Source organism: Odocoileus virginianus, chromosome 34 (genome assembly GCF_023699985.2).
Source record: "Odocoileus virginianus isolate 20LAN1187 ecotype Illinois chromosome 34, Ovbor_1.2, whole genome shotgun sequence".
Lineage (NCBI taxonomy): Eukaryota > Metazoa > Chordata > Mammalia > Artiodactyla > Cervidae > Odocoileus > Odocoileus virginianus.
This window is the reverse complement of record NC_069707.1, coordinates 544,411-561,923: the sequence shown is the minus strand read 5'-3', so window position 1 is coordinate 561,923 and position 17,513 is coordinate 544,411. Positions and strand designations below refer to the sequence as shown.

The 17,513-nt window shown below is 42.2% G+C and overlaps 2 protein-coding genes across 7 annotated transcripts in view; one reads left to right on the top strand and one right to left on the bottom strand.

The window, feature by feature from the left end:
- Positions 1–69: 69 nt before the first annotated feature.
- Positions 70–10,213, bottom strand: DYNLT2 (dynein light chain Tctex-type 2). 2 transcript variants are annotated; one of them, XM_070461539.1, is made up of 5 exons: positions 10,008–10,213; positions 4,141–4,347; positions 1,550–1,708; positions 899–1,039; positions 70–355 (listed from the first exon to the last, which is right to left on the bottom strand). In XM_070461539.1, the coding sequence occupies exons 1-5, from the start codon at positions 10,113–10,115 to the stop codon at positions 245–247; spliced, it is 726 nt and encodes a 241-aa protein (XP_070317640.1). In that variant the 5' UTR covers positions 10,116–10,213; the 3' UTR covers positions 70–244. The 2 variants fall into 2 exon arrangements, with proteins under 2 accessions (XP_070317640.1, XP_020736285.1); XM_020880626.2 differs by lacking the exon at positions 899–1,039.
- A 35-nt stretch (positions 10,214–10,248) lies between these two features.
- ERMARD (ER membrane associated RNA degradation) overlaps positions 10,249–17,513 on the top strand; it is a 31,556-nt gene continuing 24,291 nt past the window's right edge. The window contains exons 1-5 of one of the 5 annotated variants that reach the window (XM_020880601.2): positions 10,249–10,678; positions 13,457–13,625; positions 14,910–15,049; positions 15,937–16,038; positions 16,332–16,421. In XM_020880601.2, coding sequence (XP_020736260.2) covers positions 10,670–10,678; positions 13,457–13,625; positions 14,910–15,049; positions 15,937–16,038; positions 16,332–16,421 — 510 coding nt within the window. In that variant the 5' untranslated portion in view covers positions 10,249–10,669. Of the gene's footprint in view, positions 10,679–13,456; positions 13,626–14,909; positions 15,050–15,936; positions 16,039–16,331; positions 16,422–17,513 lie in introns of those variants that run through there. The other 4 variants (XM_020880598.2, XM_020880597.2, XM_020880599.2 and 1 more) reach the window with 4 other exon arrangements.

Below are 17,513 nucleotides of genomic sequence, written 5' to 3'. Positions count from 1 at the left end.
GAGGCATATACCTATACTTCTTACACTTTGGGGTAATACAATGTTAATAAATATGATAACTAGTAAGTATAAAGGTAAAAATCCAGCTTTTACTTGTTTGTTGTTAAAAGAATACAATTAAGAAGCTTCAATTGGAGATATAAGAATATAGTTAATCAAAACTACTATGAAATTCACAAGTCTATAAATTTTCATGTATTTTAGAAAAGTTTAGCAGTAAACACTCTTTGGTCCATGGAACAAGCTATTCACAGTAAAGCGCAAACACTAAGACCAACGCCACGAACGTTTCAGTTTCATGTTTCGCAGAAACCCAGCTGTCCCACGCCACATCCCAGATCCATCTGCTGGCAATCTAGGACAGAAATGTTCAGAAGGCCCACTTTAGGTCAAACATGTTAAAAAATAATTCTTTAATCTATACAAGTTTGGTTTTTTCAGAAGTTGCATCACAATCTTAGGAAGTTTTATTTTAAAAGTAATTTGTCCAATTTTCCCTTTGCTGAAAAGACTTAATAGCGATGCGTCCTGGGCCCATCTTCTCTTTACTGGAGAGGGTAAGTTGTCTGACACAGAGAGACTGACCTTAGCAGTGAGTCCTGGGGCAGAACGGGAGGGACTCTGTAACTTGGGTCTAGGAGTTCTGCAGGCAAGACTAACTGTGCTGTCACAGTCCAGAGTAAGGCATTATCCTTCCTACCCGCAGATTTTCAACCAAAAGTTTGTTAGGGTCTTGTCTTGAAATGAAGAAATGGTACTGATCCTATAAGCAGGCTGTTAGAGAAATCCTAACTCCTTTGCTTCATGTACAAAGCCACACAAAATCTGACCTTTCTGTGGTGAGCCTCTCCCATCAGGAGGTTGAGTCTGCTTTTCCACCCTATGAATATGAACTGACCTTGGGATTTGCCCTGAGCAAAATAATGTGACACTGCGCAGCTTCCAAGAGAGGCCTTAGGAAGTCTTCTGCTTTCACCTCTGGAATGCTTCGAGGAGCCCCATGTAAGGACACCATTCCTCCTCTGGAGGACAATATCGTCTGTGCAGGGGAACCAATGGTCACAACTGTGAGCAAGGCTGCATGGGACCTCTGGGCAGCTGCATCACCAGATGGCCGAAAGTGCACAGATGAGAACAGAAGAAAGTCCACCCAGCCCATCCAGACTGAGCTGACCCACAGGACAATAAGCAAGCATATGACTGGTGTCCTAAGCTGCTCACTTCTGGGATGGGGCTGCCTAAATACACCCATCTCTCTGGTTACCAGCCAAGCCCATGTCTTTGCGCTCCATGTTTTCTCTGCTGGGACTTTCTCCCTGATCTTTAGCACAGCTGGTTCCTTCTTCTTGTTCAGGCATCAGAGGATAACCTCCCCTTCTCCAGATCATCCCAAGGAGCCACCTGTCCACCTGGAAGCTCCCCATTCCCTAAGTGTGCAGGTAGATGTGGTAGAATTCTCTCCTCCTTGCAAGCCTGGCGACTGTCCTGTGGGTGGCAGCCTTCCCTGGGGCCAAGTCCTCCCGCCATGCTCCCACGTGGAGGTACTTACATTGATTGCCTGACCCGTCTTTTGAATAAATAATACTTTTATAATGAACTTATAACGGTGGTACCCAAATTCTTTGACCGATGACAATATGCGGTCTGCTAATTCAAGTGACAAATGAGAAAAGACTTTGTCGTCATATTTGACATCTTGAAGACTTTCCTTTAAAAAAATTAAGAAAGATATTTTAATCTTCAAATTTTAAATAAAAATTGAAGTAGAAAATTAATATTTAATTATTGGCCATAATAATAATTATTACTTACTAATTAATATATGCTGCTTTTGGAAACATACACATCTCTAACCGAATGATATTAAATGGTTGATATGCTTACCAACTTATTTCAATAACAATTTTGAAATAAATTTGATTTGGTTTTACAATTATGTTCAACTGCTCTTCATTAGCAATCCTTAAGCTTAAGTTTCCCTTTACTAGATTACTCTGCCAAACATTTATTAGGGAGAAGCAAGATTTTTTTTTTTTTTGCCACTCGGCCTGTGGAATCTTAGCTCCCTGATCAGGAACTGAACTCACACCCCCCGCACTGGGAGCAGAGTCTTAACCACTGGACCTCCACGGAAGTCCCTATTCCTGTTTTCTTGTCTCCCTCAGTTAGAGGCCACGTCTTTCTAATCCTGTCCCTGTACTGCTTTTACCTCCAGAAGAGTAATATGGAAGTCAAAGGTTGCTCATCGTGTTTGTCACTAAATTACTAGGTAGCTGGGAGTGGGTAGACAGATGTGGACCATGAAACACTGCATTCTTCTACAGACCAGAAGCAGACCTGGACCAGCTGGTGAGCAGGTGGCACCTGCCTTTAATTAACTGACTCAGACTAATGACAAACTTACCAATGTTCTAGGTTCTAATGATAACAAATGGATACCTACCCGCCAATTTTACAGGCAAATAAAACCAAATAAATTACCCATGTTTTGGTTGTGCCTCCCTTCTAGAAGGCTTTTGGATCTGAACTGGGTCTAGGAGCATTTAGTTCCCTCAGGCATTTAGCTCAATTTTTTGTACACTTAGCAACATCCATTCTCTCTTCTGAATCTGCCTAAGAGATCCCAGGCTTTATCTATGAACACATACATGTTCCATGTTAACAATTAATGAATAGTTGCTATAGGAAGATACCTACAAGCTCCAGCTTTCTGTGTCTAGAATGGTGATAATGTTCCCTAAATACAAAGGAAAATCCCCAGCCTCTGAGTGGCCCCAGCCTTCCCCCTACATACCCAATAAGCTGTTCCAAGCCCCTTATGCTCAATGCAGTTCTATAAATGATCACATGTAAGTACACCTTGAAATTCTGCTATACCCAATGAACCTGAACTCAGTCAATGTTGTAGGGCCAAGTGAGAGACACATCAAAATGCTTGCTATTAGGCAAGTGCTATTAGGGTTGTTAATTATTATATTGAGTTGAATTTATTTCCAAGTTATGAGCCATAATATAGTTTCTGAATATTATCTGGTAATTATTACTTCAGTTTAGAAATGTATCTATGTCTATGGTGGTGGAGAGAGGTGGGGGAAATGGGTTTCCTAAATATTCTTCTGTATTAACATATTCATTTAAGAATTAACTCTGATACAATTAACGGGATGTACATCAAGAAAATGGCAACCCACTGCAATATTCTTGCCTGGAGAATCCCAAGGACAGAGGAGCCTGGCAAGCTATCGTCCAGGGGGTCGCAAACAGTTGGACGTAACTAAGCAACTAAGCACACAGCAAAAATTATACAAAAGAAATTAAACATACGCTTTCTTCCCAATAGCCAGCTTACATCAGTTGTTACTGAAGGAATGCATCTTGCAAATTTGAGGTGGGGAAGGTAATATTAAAACAAGGAGTACTCTTAGAGGGGGATTAGGCAGGGTAGAGTCCCACAGAGGGAACCTGGTCACCAGAAATCTCCTGGGTGCCTGATGCCCAAAAGTGAAAAGGGGATTCAGAAAGGTGGCCCCTTAAAGAAACATTCTATAATTTGAAAGTTTTTAATTTGGCCCTTTATTAGGAAAGATGGTGAAGGGGATTCTTTCCATCTGAACAAAGTAGCCTTCAGACACAAACACTAGTATAATTAATATTGGTATTACAGCATTAACTATAAAATTGAAGAAGCTTTGTTGGACTAGCCTGAAAACATGTGTTTGAGTTTCAAACAACTGTCTTAAATGAACTTCATATTCCAGCTCGTTTAATGAAGAAGAAAATCCACGCATAAGCTGGGGATTGCCTGTTCTTAGGATGTTTAGTGTAGTCATGAATCAGTTTTTCACACATATTCAATATGGGTTTTATTTTTTACTCATTCCTTCAAATATGGGAGAAACATGGAACCTGCAGGATAAGTAATTTATGGATAATTAAGCGTTAAATGAAATACCAAAAAATTCTTTGTGATTTAGTTTTAATTATAGCATCAACATGAAGATTATTCAGTATGACTACAAAGTACTTTCAGAGGTAAATACTACAAAAAAAATCAGGGTAACTATAATGCCATAAATCTTAACACGGTTTATCACATCCCCAAAATTAAGATATTGGTATCATATATACCTATCAACCTACCTTTAGTATCTGCTGGACTTTTGTTTCTACTGAATGAGCCTGGAATTTTTTCAATGGCTCCATTCTATATGAATTAGCAAACTTTAGTTTTGCCAGGGCACTCTTCCATTCTTTACCTAGATCAGCAATTGAGTCATCAAATGGAGGCTCTACATACTGAACATCATGGATTGATTCTCTCAGCCTTTCTCTTAAAATTTGTGCATACTAAAAGGAGAGGAAGAGAGACAGAGAGAGACGACTTTTTAAATTCCATAATGAAATTTCAGTTTTAAGGACCTTGGGGTAGTGGGACAGGGCTGACACAAAGCTTGGAAATCCATTATAACAGACTTCTATGATTATGTGGTTGCTAAATCCTAGAGTCAATCCTGGCTATCAACTTGGACAAGGAGAAAAAAAATATAGGTATCATCTATCTATCTATAAACACAAAAACACAAATTTGAATGCACAGATTTAGAACATCCAGGAAGATGCAGAACTAGAAACAAGATGGCCATTGAGAGGGCAACTGAATGGCTGACAGGTATGTGAGGGAACCTTTCATGTTCCCCACTCTGACACTGGGGCTTCCCTGGTGGCTCAGAGGGTAAAGCATCTGCCTGCAATGTGGGAGACCTGGGGTCAATTTCAGGGTTGGGAAGATGCCCTGGAGAAGGGACTGGCACCCCACTCCAGTACCCTTGCCAGGAAAATCCCATGGATGGAGAAGCCTGGTAGGCTATAGTCCATGGGGTCGCAAAGAGTTGGACACTACTGAGCAACTTCACTTTCACTTTTCACTCTGACATTATGAAAATATTATCCTTTATTGTCTTCTTATAATGTTAATTATTTTATCTTTGATTAAATAATACAATTATTTGTTAACTCATTCATAAGTTTTAATCGAAAAGGTAACAAAAGTTATTCCATGCTTTTGACATTCAACATTTATTTGATAACATTCAACCTGCCTTAAAGAACTATTTATTTAGTGGCTACTATAGTTAAGTATGCGGTTCCCAGGTGGCACTAACGGTAAAGAATCTGCCTGCCAATGCAGGAGATGTAAGAGACATGGGTTTGATCCCTGGGATGGGAAGATCTCCTGGAATGGCTACCAACTCCAATATTCTGGCCTGGGAAATCCCATGGACATAGGGAGCCTGGTGGGCTACAGTCCATGGGGTCACAAAGAGTAGGACATGACTGAGCAATTAACACTTTTACTTGAGTTAAGAATGGGGGCTTCCCAGGTGGCGCTAGTGGTAAAGAACCCGCCTGCAGATCCAGGAAACGTAAGAGACGTGGGTTTGATCCCTGGGTTGGGAAGAGTCAGATACAACTGAAGGGACTTGGCATGCACACACAGTTAAGTACTCTATGCTCTGAAGTTACAGTGGTGAACTTCATTATAATAACCAGGAACTGTTTTACTTGTATTAACTCATAATAAAGAGTCTGAATCCACGGAGTTATCCTTCTAGTGGAAAAAGAAGTGAAATCATTCAGTCGTGCCCAACTCTTTGCAACACCATGGACTGCCAGGCTCCTCTGTCCTTGAGATTTCCCAGGCAAGAATACTGGAGTGGGTTGCCATTTCCTTCTCCAAAATAGTGGTAATTGCTACACAAATAAAATCACATGACTTGATAGAAACTCACCATGAGGGTCTAATTTTGACTGAATAATTAGAGAAGTCTCTCCTGAAATAAAGTTTGGGCTGATGTCGGAAAGGAATGGGAAATAGGCAGGACAAAGTACTTAATATGTTCTGAGAATAAACATGTGTTTGGCATGTATGAATTATTTAGAGTGGGGAAAATAGTAGTAGAACAAGGTTTAAAAGGCATTGTGTAGGACTAAGTAGAACTTGAAAGGGAAGTTGAAACTTATTCCCAGAACAGTGAGGAACCATAGAAGGATTTGAACAGGAAAATGGAACTTATTCCAGGGATGCCTGTTTATTCCAGGAATGCAAGGATGGTTCAGATAACCTCCATGATGTGATAACTCACCTGGAGCCAGACATCCCAGAGTGCAAAACAGGCCTCAGGATGCATGACTGCAAACAAAGCTAGTGGAGGTGACTGAATTCCAGCTGAACTATTTCAAATCCTAAAAGATGATGCTTTTCAAGGGCTGCATTCAATATACCAGCACATTTGGAAAACTCAGCAGTGGCCACAGAACTGGAAAAGGTCAGTTTTCACTGCAATCCCAAAAAAGGCAATGCCAAAGAATGCTCAAACTACTGCACAATTGCACTCATCTCACACACTAGCAAAGTAACACTCAAAATTCTCCAAGTTAGGCTTCGACAGTACGTGAACCAAGAACTTCCAGATGTTCAAGGTGGATTTAGAAAAAGCAGAGGAACCAGAGATCAAATTGCCAACATCCAATGGAGCATAGAAAAAGAGAATTCCAAAAAAACATCTACTTCTGCTTCACTGACTACGCTAAAGCCTTCAAATGTATTAATCACAACAAACTAGAAAATTTTCCAAGAGATGGGAATACTAGACCACCTTACCTGCCTCCTAAGAAATTTGTTCAGTTCAGTTGCTCAGTTGTGTCTGACTCTTTGCGACCCAATGAACTACAGCACGCCAGGCCTACCTGTCCATCACCAACTCCCGGAGTCCACCCAAACCCATGTCTGAGTTGGTGATGCCATCCAACCATCTCATCCTCTGTCATCCCCTTCTCCTCCTGCCCCCAATCCCTCCAATGAGTCAGCTCTTCACATCAGGTGGCCAAAGTATTGGAGTTTCAGCTTCAACATCAGTCCTTCCAAGGAACACCCAGGACTGATCTCCTTTAGGATGGACTGGTTGGATATCCTTGCAGTCCAAGGGACTCTCAAGAGTCTTCTCCAACACCACAGTTCAAAAGCATCAATTTTTCAGCGTGCAGTTCTCTTTATAGCCCAACTCTCACATCCATACATGACCACTGGAAAAACCATAGCCTTGACTAGATGGACCTTTGTTGGCAAAGTAATGTCTCTGCTTTTTAATATGCTGTCTAGGCTGGTCATAACTTTCCTTCCAAGGAGTAAGCGTCTTTTAATTTCATGGCTGCAATCACCATCTGCAGTGATTTTGGAGCCCAGAAAAATAAAGTCAGACAGTTTCCACTGTTTCCCCATCCATTTGCCATGAAGTGATGGCCGGGTGCCATGATCTTAGTTATCTGAATATTGAGCTTTAAGCCAAGTTTTTCACTCTCCTCTTTCACTTTCATCAAGAGGCTCTTTAGTTCCTCTTCACCCTCTGCCATAAGGGTGGTGTCATCTACATATCTGAGGTTATTGCTACTTCTCCCGGCAATCTTGATTCCAGCTTGTGCTTCCTCCAGCATAGCATTTCTCATGATGTACTCTACATATAAGTTAAATAAGCAGGGTGACAATATACAGCCTTGATGTACTCCTTTTCCTATTTGGAACCAGTCTGTTGTTCCATGTCCGGTTCTTTTTTTTTTTTCCATGTCCAGTTCTAACTGTCGCTTCCTGACCTTGCAGGCAACAGTTAGAACCAGACACAGAACAACAGACTGGCTCAACTTCCTTAGAAGGGAAGTTAATGACCAACCTAGACAGCATATTAAAGAGCAGAAACATTATTTTGTCAACAAAGGTCCGTCTAGTCAAGGCTATGGTTTTTCCAGTGGTCTTGTATGGGTGTGAGATTTGGACTATAAAGAGAGCTGCACGTCAAAGAATTGATGCTTTTGAACTGTGGCGTTGGGAGAAGACTCTTGAGAGTCCCTTGGACTGCAAGCAGGTCCAACCAGTCCATCCTAAAGGAGATCAGTCCTGGGTGGTCCTTGGAAGGACTGATGTTGAAACTGAAATTGCAATACTTTGGCCACCTGATGCCAAGAGCTGACTCATTGGAAAAGACCCTGATGCTGGGAGGGATTGGGGGCAGGAGGAGAAGGGGATGATAGAGGATGAGATGGCTGGATGGCATCACTGACTCTATGGACATGAGTTTGAGTAAACTCCGGGAGTTTGTGATGGACAGGGAGGCCTGGCGTGCTGTGATTCATGGGGTCACAGAGTCAGACACGACCGAGCGAATGAACTGACTGCCATCTCTAATTCACTAATACTGTTCTACTGAGTCAAATCTGCTGTTGATTCCAGTCAATTTATTTTATATTTTTAACGCTATATTTAGATTTTCAAATGTTTGTAGACATGTGAGACTAATCAAGTTTTCAATTACAGTAATTGAAGGTTTTGGAATCATTGGTTGCAAGCAACAGAAAATGATTCTTGTTAACCACATACATAACTAACTGGAAAGACATAAGGTAGCTCACAGAATGGAAGAGAATGCTAAAGCACCAGGCACTTAAGGCACTTCAGTATGCCACTTCAATTTAAATTAATCTCAGTCATTTTCCTGAATTATTCCAGGGAGAGTTCGTCTAATGAGCCTAGCCTTGGTCTTATCCTCACTATAAAGTTAAAGAGGGTGATTGACAGTCCCACCAAAACTCTATTCAACGGGGATGAGTCCATTCTCCAAAGAAAACTGAGGTGCTACTATGAAAGAAAATAAATGGACACAGGAGAGAGAAAATAAAAAGATATTTATAATGATTAAATTGTGTGTCCTAATTTTTCTTATGCTCAGGATCATGAGAGTCATCAGCTACCTAAAAGTTAGGAATGATAATTAGTAACTCACTGTCTTCAGGCACACTTAATGAGAATTTGTGAAGTCTTTTCTGCCTCTTTCCATTTATCCGTCTTTTCAAATTTCTGACCTGTAAAAGCTCAGACTTTAGAGACAACTATAATTAATCCCATTCATTATCAAATAAGAAAGCACTGCCTTGTCCATGTCCCCTTCTTCCCATATTCTGGCATGTACACCAAATGTATGTGTCTGTCGTCCCCTCCTTTTGGATTCAAACTTACTTTCCAAGACTTCAGATCTTTAGTAGACAGTAAGTTTATAAAGGGCAGCTCAAAATAGAAATATTTTTCATTACTGTAGGTGACCTATGGTTACTCAGACTTGTATACAGTATGGTTTCTGGGAGCATGAGCTTTAAGTCCAATACATTAAGCAGTCAGCCTTGCTGTGCTCTTAGTTCTGTCAACGTGCCCTTCTTACTTTTCCTCCTTTTCTCTTTCCTCTGTAAAACGCAGACAGCAAAGAGCACTCATTAGAACCTGAAATGTTACCAAGACTTTGGGGGGAGGGGTGGGGGTGGGGAGGGAATCAAGATCTTCAAAAATTCTCTCTCCTCCATCCTGTTGATTATGGGTCCCATTAAGTAGGCATGAAAATCGTCACACAAGTGGACCAGAAGCCCCAGCTTTGTTACTACAATTCTGTACCCTTGGACAAATTATTTTCTCTCTTGAAAGTCTCAATAAAATATGGAATACTGATCACTAATGGTTTCCAGATTATGGTCACATAGAAATCTGGTGCTATACCAACAATAAAACTTAATGACATTATTCATTCATTTCAGATAGTAAGTTAATGAGAAGAATTATTTTCAATTTAACCTTCTCTTTTTTATGTTTTCCAAATACTGAGGCTGCTGCTATTAACAAAAACTCAAAACATTTCACTGTTCTGCTTGGTATATCCAAACATTCTTGTTTTAAGAAAACACGCATACACCGGCTTCTGGTTAGTAAATCTGCCCCTGGTTTCAGTAATGACATTAAACACACTAAAATTACGCATTTCTGGAAAAAGTTCCTCTCGGGAAACCTGGAGCTGAGTAAATTTGAAGAGAAGTGAAGCAGCTGTTTTGGTCTACGCGGTGCTCGAGGGTCTACACCACAAAGGCGGGAGAGTTCTGCAGCCCAAGGAAGGCCCCTGCCCCGTCTTCGCACTCACTGCCTCCTTCTCGAACATGCTAGGCCTCCTCTCTTTGCGAGGCGTCACTGGCGGCTGCTGAGGCGCCGACACCGAGGGCGCCTTCGCGCCCCGACCCCTCTTCTCCATCCCGCCGGCGTTCCGGACCGCCTTCGCGGTCGCACAAACGCCTCCACCGCTTTCTGCTCGAGTTCCAGTCTCGCGCGTGCGTCGCGCCAGCCGGAAATGCGCCTCAGGGAGGGGCGTGGCGTGAGTGCGTCATCCCTCGGCGCCGCGGCCGGGAGCCGGAAGTCATGAAGGTAAAGTCCAGGTAGCGGCAGTTCCAGAGAGCCCCTGAATTCGTCCATCAGACTGCGACGCGGGAAGCATCGTCTTGACTGCAGCCGGTGCCGCGGCTGAGGAGGGCGGGCCGTGTCCGTCCAAGTGGACGCCTGCTGGACTCCCGCCCTCGTGCTCCCTGGTGTCGCCGACCCTGCGTTCGGGGGCGCAAGTCTGCGAGGACGTGGCGTGGGGACCGAGCCTGCGCCCTATGCGCGGCGGGGGAGCTGTGTCGCCGCGACCGCCAAGTCCAGGAGCTGTTCCCGGGACCGCGGACGGGCACGCGCAGCGCGCCGTGGCTTTTAGCCTTTGTTCTGACTGTCCTTCGTCCTTAAAGGAAGTGTCCTCTCGGTGGTCCCTTAGCGATGTCTGAAGTATGTGTGGTGATCTCGCCTCTGGTTCACACTTGCAAATGAGAATTGTAGTTGACGTCTTTAGGTCACTTTGATAACGTAAAACTAAATCAAAGGGTCTCATAACTGGCTGCCTCAGTGGGGTTGCCTCACAATAAAGATTTTACTTTCCTCTCGGAGGGATTTCAGTGTCAATCGATTATCTGTGAGCAGTTTTTAGCACTAGCTACTACTTGCTGAGTACTGTGTGCTAGGTGCTTCTCAAGTATTATCTCTGATTACTGCAACCATAGGAGGTGGTCATGTTTTGCCCCGCTTTACACTTAAAAATCTCAGGTATGTTAGCGGTTCCAAGGCAAGAGGTGGAAAAGAGTCTGAGGAAGAATTCAAATTCAGATCATTCTAGCTCTCAAGCACAGATCGTTTGCAGTATCCCATGCTGCTCTGGGCAAGACACTGAAGTACCAAAGATGACACGGAGGGGTACACACACACACACAAAATTCAGGCTTTGGGGCTTCTAGTGGGAGGACAGACATGTCCCTGGGTGTAACACACAGAAGAGAGATTTATTGTCTTGAGTGGGAGTTAAAGCGTTGCAGCATGTATTATTTGTTGATTTGAGGTTGAATTTTATTTCTCGATTAACAGCAGACTCTCTTCTTGTCTAAGAGAATATGAGCTTAAAAAATTAACCTAGAAGCCAGCTTCTAGAATTGCATGTCTATTTGTAGGAGTAGAATGTACCCATTCTCCAAATCTGAAGGTCTTGGAGCCTTAGAGAGGTCCATTTCAACTCAGGGTGAAAGTGTTAACTGCCCAGTTGCATAGGACTCTGCAACCCCATGGACTGTAGCCCACCAGCCTCTTCTGTCCATGGGATTCTCCAGGCAAGAGTACTGGAGTGGGTTGCCATTCCCTTCTCCAGGGGATCTTCCCAACCCAGTGATTGAACCCCAGTCTCCTGCATTGCAGGCAGATTCTGTACCCTCTGAGCCACCGACTGGGGATAGGAGGAGCCAATAATTCATTTAACTCTTGTTTTTCATTTATCATGTTCCAGCATCTGCTGTGTCCTGGGCATACAACGTTGTGTAAGACCTGGTCTCTCTGCTCCGGGATCTTACTGTTTGGTTGAGTCTGAGGGATGATTGTGTTGGTCCAGTGTCTACAACCAAAAGAGACTTTACTTACAACCTCAGTTGTGAGATTCAGGGCCCACTTAACTAGTGGAGTAGATGAGTTTTTGTGCAGAAATATCATTTCTGCCTGTCTCCTGTCACTCTAGAACTTCAGCTTATTCCTTTAGAGTTGAAATGCTTTTAAAAAATGCAAGGAGTCCCTTTTGATGTGAATGTAACCTTTTGGAGTTATGTTTGTGTATTTGTCCAGAGACAGACCACAGGAGTTTTCACACTATGATCATTTGATATAAAGCGTTAACTAGGAATAAAATGGTTAGCTAGTTATATGAAAGGATAAAGTGAGATCTCTGCAAGTGTGGTTGAGACGGCAGCTGCAGGAAGCAGTCCCTCCAGAGGACTGAGGGAGCTGAGGGAAGTGGCTGGCATTTTAAAGCTTAGACACTTAGAGGAGGGTCCCTGCACGGTTGAAACTCAGGTCTCTGCGGAGGAAATTGTGCTACAGAGCTGCATAAACGAGCCTGGGAAGTAGGATGCAGAGTTCTGAAGAGAAGTCACCGGATCCATGGTGCGTGTTTCTGGTGTCTGTTCTCGGGTGAAGCTGGTCCTGCAAGCGTTGGAACGACTGCAGACTGGATTCAGCTGCTGCAGCAGGAGGCACTGCAACTGCAGGGCAGTGCTCAAAGGAGTGGAGATTCTGTGCCCAGAAAGGCACAGGAAGTTGCCAGGCTGCAGGCAGGAGAGGCCAGTGCCTACTCCCATGCTGTCTTGCAGTGCTCCAAGGAGAGTGTGCTGACTGGCTGAGCGGGTGTCACACAGGATTGCTGAATATTCCACACAAATCTCTCAGGGAGTACCTCAGTTGCTGGGGCCTGAAAGCATTGGTTGACTTCAAGGCTGAGAGTGGGAATGAAGCTTTTGGGGACAAGAAGAGTGGACAGGATAATGGGTGATACGGATGGGGATGGAGGAACTGAAGCCAACTGGCTTCCAAATTAGGGAACTGCCAAGACTTACTAATGTTGGAAAATGCACACCCCTTAACACATCACATAAAGACACCAGGTCCTTTTCAGACCTGGAATATGATCTCTCTGTAGATTTATTGGGCGATCTTAGTGTAATGTTAGGAGAATTATGAAAAATTGGTTTTATTTAATTTTTTATGAAAAAGCAGCGTGGTTTGCTGCTTTTTACACTATGTAGGGAGTCAGGATTATGCATTTTGCTCTGTTTTAACATTATGTAATGTTTAATTCATTTAGTAGTTTGATTTTCTATTTTTCTCAGCCCTCATTTAAAAATGCTTATTCTGATAACTTTGGGATAATTTGTGAATCCTGAAAGGAATAATGCACTATCCATAAAGTATTTTGAGCTTCTGTAAATTCTTATGTTAAAAATATTATGTTTAATAAACTTAACTTAAAATCTTTAAACATTTACTTGAAAATATTTGCATAAGTAATCTTTAGTTGATATTTAATCGCAATGTTTTAATCATATAGTGCTTCTGACATCCAGAAAGTGTGTTAACACAATAACTATTCCTGAGTATATTCTATACTTAAGACATGATAGCGTTTTCCTATGACTTAAATATATTATAAAATTAATATTTTCTGTTAAAGAGTGTGTTTTATGTTTTATATTTCAGATATTAATTGGGGAGCCAATTGCCACCTGTCTTTCTCCTTCAGTGTATGACATGATCTGTAAACTTGGGTTTGAAGTCAGAGAAAATTGCGACATCAGTAGTATTGTAACTCAAAATGGTGATGTATGCTGGAAGAAAATTACAGATTGCATGGTTTATACAGAATCAGGTTTGTACTTTGCCTGCAGCCCAAATGCCCGTCAATACTGTTCTCTGTAAAATGTCTTAACCTATAAACTTTCCCTTTCTGACCACCGCTTTTTGGGTTAGGAGATGTTATATTAATAGTACAGGCTTAACTCAAAGAGAAAAAGAATCGGTGTGGAAAGAGAAGGAGTGAGACCAGAGAAGCGCAAGGGAGTGAAGGAAGCCGAGGGCGAGGAGGAGGGGTCAGAGGCTGTGCGGGCCGAGGGCTCTCGGCCTGCAGTCCAGGTGGAAAAGGGAAGCAGACAGAAGTCATGACTTAAGGGTGTGGGATGACCAGTGGCACATACAGTTATTTTACAGGTCTTCTAGGCATTGTTGTACCTTTTTTAAGTAGGGATGTGGATTGGAATGTTTTTAAATAGTTGTAAAAATTATAAGCAAACATGCTCTGGCCCAGCAGTTCCATCCAGGAACATACAAGACAGGTCCAATCACAGGTGTGAAGGTGTGCCTTTGCCAGGTTACTCCTTGCAGCAATTTGTAATAGAGAAAGAAAGAAGGAAAGAAAACTGGAAATAGCCAGATGTTAAGCACTACAGGATTGGTCGGTCAAATGATGAAAAATGTGTGCAAGGGAACATTATGCAATCGTGAAAGAGAGTCAGGAGGCCCATCCTTCTGGCCCAGAAATCTCTCTGAGCTATATGGTTGAGTGAAACAATAGTGGGAACGTGTAATATTTGCTTGTGTATGTATGAATATTTCTAAATGCACTCAAGAAATGTATAACATTTCTTGAAATGTGAAAGCTGCCATAAGAAGGAGAACTGGTGGCAGGAGAGAAACTTCCACCCTTTTATATTTTTGGGTTGTGAGCCATGTAAATGTTCAGCCAGAACTTACGGAAAAAACCCTCAAAGCAAAAATTCATATTATAAATACGTCCCAGAATAATAATAATAATTATTATAAATTAATGTCATTGGAAATCTCCTAGTCTAATAATGTTACATTAAAAAGTCAGGTTAAAGTATTATATATACAAGTTTACATACAGGCAAAGAAATTTTAAAAATATTTTTTGTCTTATTTGAACCTTTCTGTATTTTTCAAACTCTCTGACAGTTTTTCTTTTATAATCAGGTAAACACATGTGTAACTTATTTTCCACAATATGAGTATCTTTGTTTTAAGTTCAGTTTAAACTGGCTCTCAATTTTGTGGAAATTTCGTCATTGAAGCACTTTGGCAATGTAGGCGTTGTCATCACACGATGCGGAGCTCACTTGCTTTCTCACCCTTGCAGCCCAGGATCTGGACCACCGGGAAAGCGTGCGGCTGCTGGGCCCTGTGTGCCAGGCTGTCCATCTGCATCTGTTGTCTCTGCTCGAGGGGCAGTTTGAAATGCGATACGCCCCGGCGCTCCAGTGGACAGGTGTTCCAGAGGTTTGACTTTTGAACAACAACAAAGTCTTAGAAACGAAGGACTGCAGATTCCACTTAGAGGCCTTTGCTCCTTGCTGATTTTAAATGGGTCTCCTGTCCTCCGGGCCCTGGGTTGTGAGAAGGCTTGAGTGTTGCAAGGGAAAGTTGGAGCTGTTTGCAAAGCCTGAGCTGAGAGACATCCTTTGCCCAAAGGAAGTTTCTGGATGCGGTGTCAGGATCGGGGTTCGGGGAGGTGCTTTGGTGCATGGCTGCTGCTGGTCCCGGGACAAAAGAACTGGACAGCTCCAAAAAAAGAAAAAGACCTTCCAGACTGATCATAAGATGCTCTTACAATTGGGGCCAGGGGACTCGAGGCAGGGATGCTTGGCTTGTTGACAGCAGCAGAAGGGAGGTGGGGTAGTTCAAGGTTCAAACCAACCGTTTCCCTTGGCACATGAAGTGATTACAGTACAGAAGTAACTATAAAAATCTAACTCTAAAGTACTTTGACTTTCCTCATACAGAGTGGCAGGGCCTTCCCTTCTCCCTGTGTAGTAGCTTCCTTAAATGGCAGGGTGAGCTGCCTTATTTATCTTTTTAAGAAGTAATCAAAATGAGATAAAATATTTAGGTCAAAGTATTTGACTTTCCAGTTTACAGTTATGCCAGATTTATTGCTTTTAATAAACATTTAAAGAACTTCCCAAAACCTCCTTAGGTATTCAAACGTTTTTCTTGATTCTTTGTATCTTGTTATATTTATATAAAAAATGTTTACCTACACCAAAACAGTCATTAAAATATGCTAATTGAAATCTTTAGAGGTTTGAATTTCATTAATAGAATTGTGACTTTGAGAAATAATGCTTATTGAACACGAATTCTAACATGTGTGTTATTCTAAACAGTTATTTCCTGAAATACTTGATGCCTTGAGAAGTCTTGAATCTCCCAGTATTTCTCTCAGCCTCATGAAGCTCACGTCGTGTCTGGAGCGAGCCCTGGGTGATGTAAGCATGAGGACTCTTTCACTGTTGGCTGTGTAAAGTGTCTGAATGAACAGGAAATGGTTTTCCAGTTTCACTGACATTTCTAGATTTTAATTATTGTTTTCCTGTATAATCACTTGGCACAGATTTTTGAAATATTTTTCTTTTTGAATGATTGTGAGATCAGAAACATCAGTGTCTCCAGTTCTTTCCTCCCTTCATCTGTATAGACATTTGCTTTGTGGGTGATATTCTGGTTAATGTGATTTGGCTCATTGTAATACAGTTGTTACACAAGTTTGTTTGAATTTCAGGTATATTTACTGATTGGGAAGGACTGCCCCTTTCTTTTAAGAGATCTGCTCGCATCTGAAGAACTTGCTCAAGTCTTTGGGCAGCCTGTGGTGAGCTTGTCCCGTTAAAACTGATGGAGGAAAAAGGGCCCAAAACAATCAATGATAGCTCTATTTTTATTTCTCAAAAATTGATGCTATGTTAGGGAAAAATTAATTATTTCAGGGATGCAAGCTTACTTTCCTTTCCCACAGACCCTTTCTGCCAAAATTGCCATGCTTCCAGCCCAAAGACACACCTCTCTCTTGTCCTGGTCAATGTGCTTTGATGATAGCCTCTGATGTGATGACCTCAGGTGTAGGAGTCTCTGATGTAAGAGTTTCTGGTGTGATGAGCAGGTGTGATGACCTCAGGTGTGGAGCTTCTGGTGTGATGAGCAGATGTGGAGCCTCTGGTGTGATAACCCATTTGATGACCTCATGTGTAGAGCCTCTGGCGTGATGAGCAGGTGTGATGTCCTCAGGTGTGGAGCCTGTGGTGTGATGAGCAGTTGCGATGACCTCAGGTGCAAGAACCTCTGGTGTGATGAACGCATTTGAGGACCTCATGTGTGGAGCCTCTGGTGTAATGACGCTGGAGGAATAGCCTCTGATATAGTAACCTCTGGGGGCCAGGCAAATGAGCAGTTTGAAGTCTGTTGATCTCATCGATTGTGTATTATAATAGTAATTCTAGAAGATATAATACTAACTTATTCAGGAGTAAAATTTTAACCCTTTAAAGAGTGATATTACAATTTTTTATTTAAAAAATCAATATTTTTAATATGTGAGAAAGTATACCTTTTGCAGCTTCTGAAACTTAAGTTGAAAAAAAATTTAGATGCCAGTTTAAAAATGGGTACTTCTTCTGAATCTTCTCGGGGCCACGTGATCATGATTTTTTAAGACCAGTGAGTAACCTTCCGGCAACTGAATAAGTCAGGTCAAGGTGAAGAAGCAAGCCAGGGTGGTGCCCACCGGGACGTTCACAGACCGGGCTCACTGAGAAACGGTTGTCAGTGGAGCTTTCCCACGCTTCCTGGTGGTTCCTTACGCCTTGTCAGCTTCAGGTCGTTTGGTTTGGTGGAGCGTGTGGAGTGAAGTACAGGATGCTTACAGTCTCACTGAACTCTTAAATCCCTTGTTTTGCTCTGTCCTCTG

Excerpts from the sequence above, each read along its gene's own strand:
- DYNLT2 (XM_070461539.1), bottom strand. The coding sequence starts at position 10,115 with ATGGAGAAGAGGGGTCGGGGCGCGAAGGCGCCCTCGGTGTCGGCGCCT. Across the intron at positions 4,348-10,007 it reads GCATGTTCGAGAAGGAGGCA|TATGCACAAATTTTAAGAGA; the intron begins GTGAGTGCGAAG and ends CTCTCCTTTTAG. Across the intron at positions 1,709-4,140 it reads AAGTCCAGCAGATACTAAAG|GAAAGTCTTCAAGATGTCAA; the intron begins GTAGGTTGATAG and ends ATTTTTTTAAAG.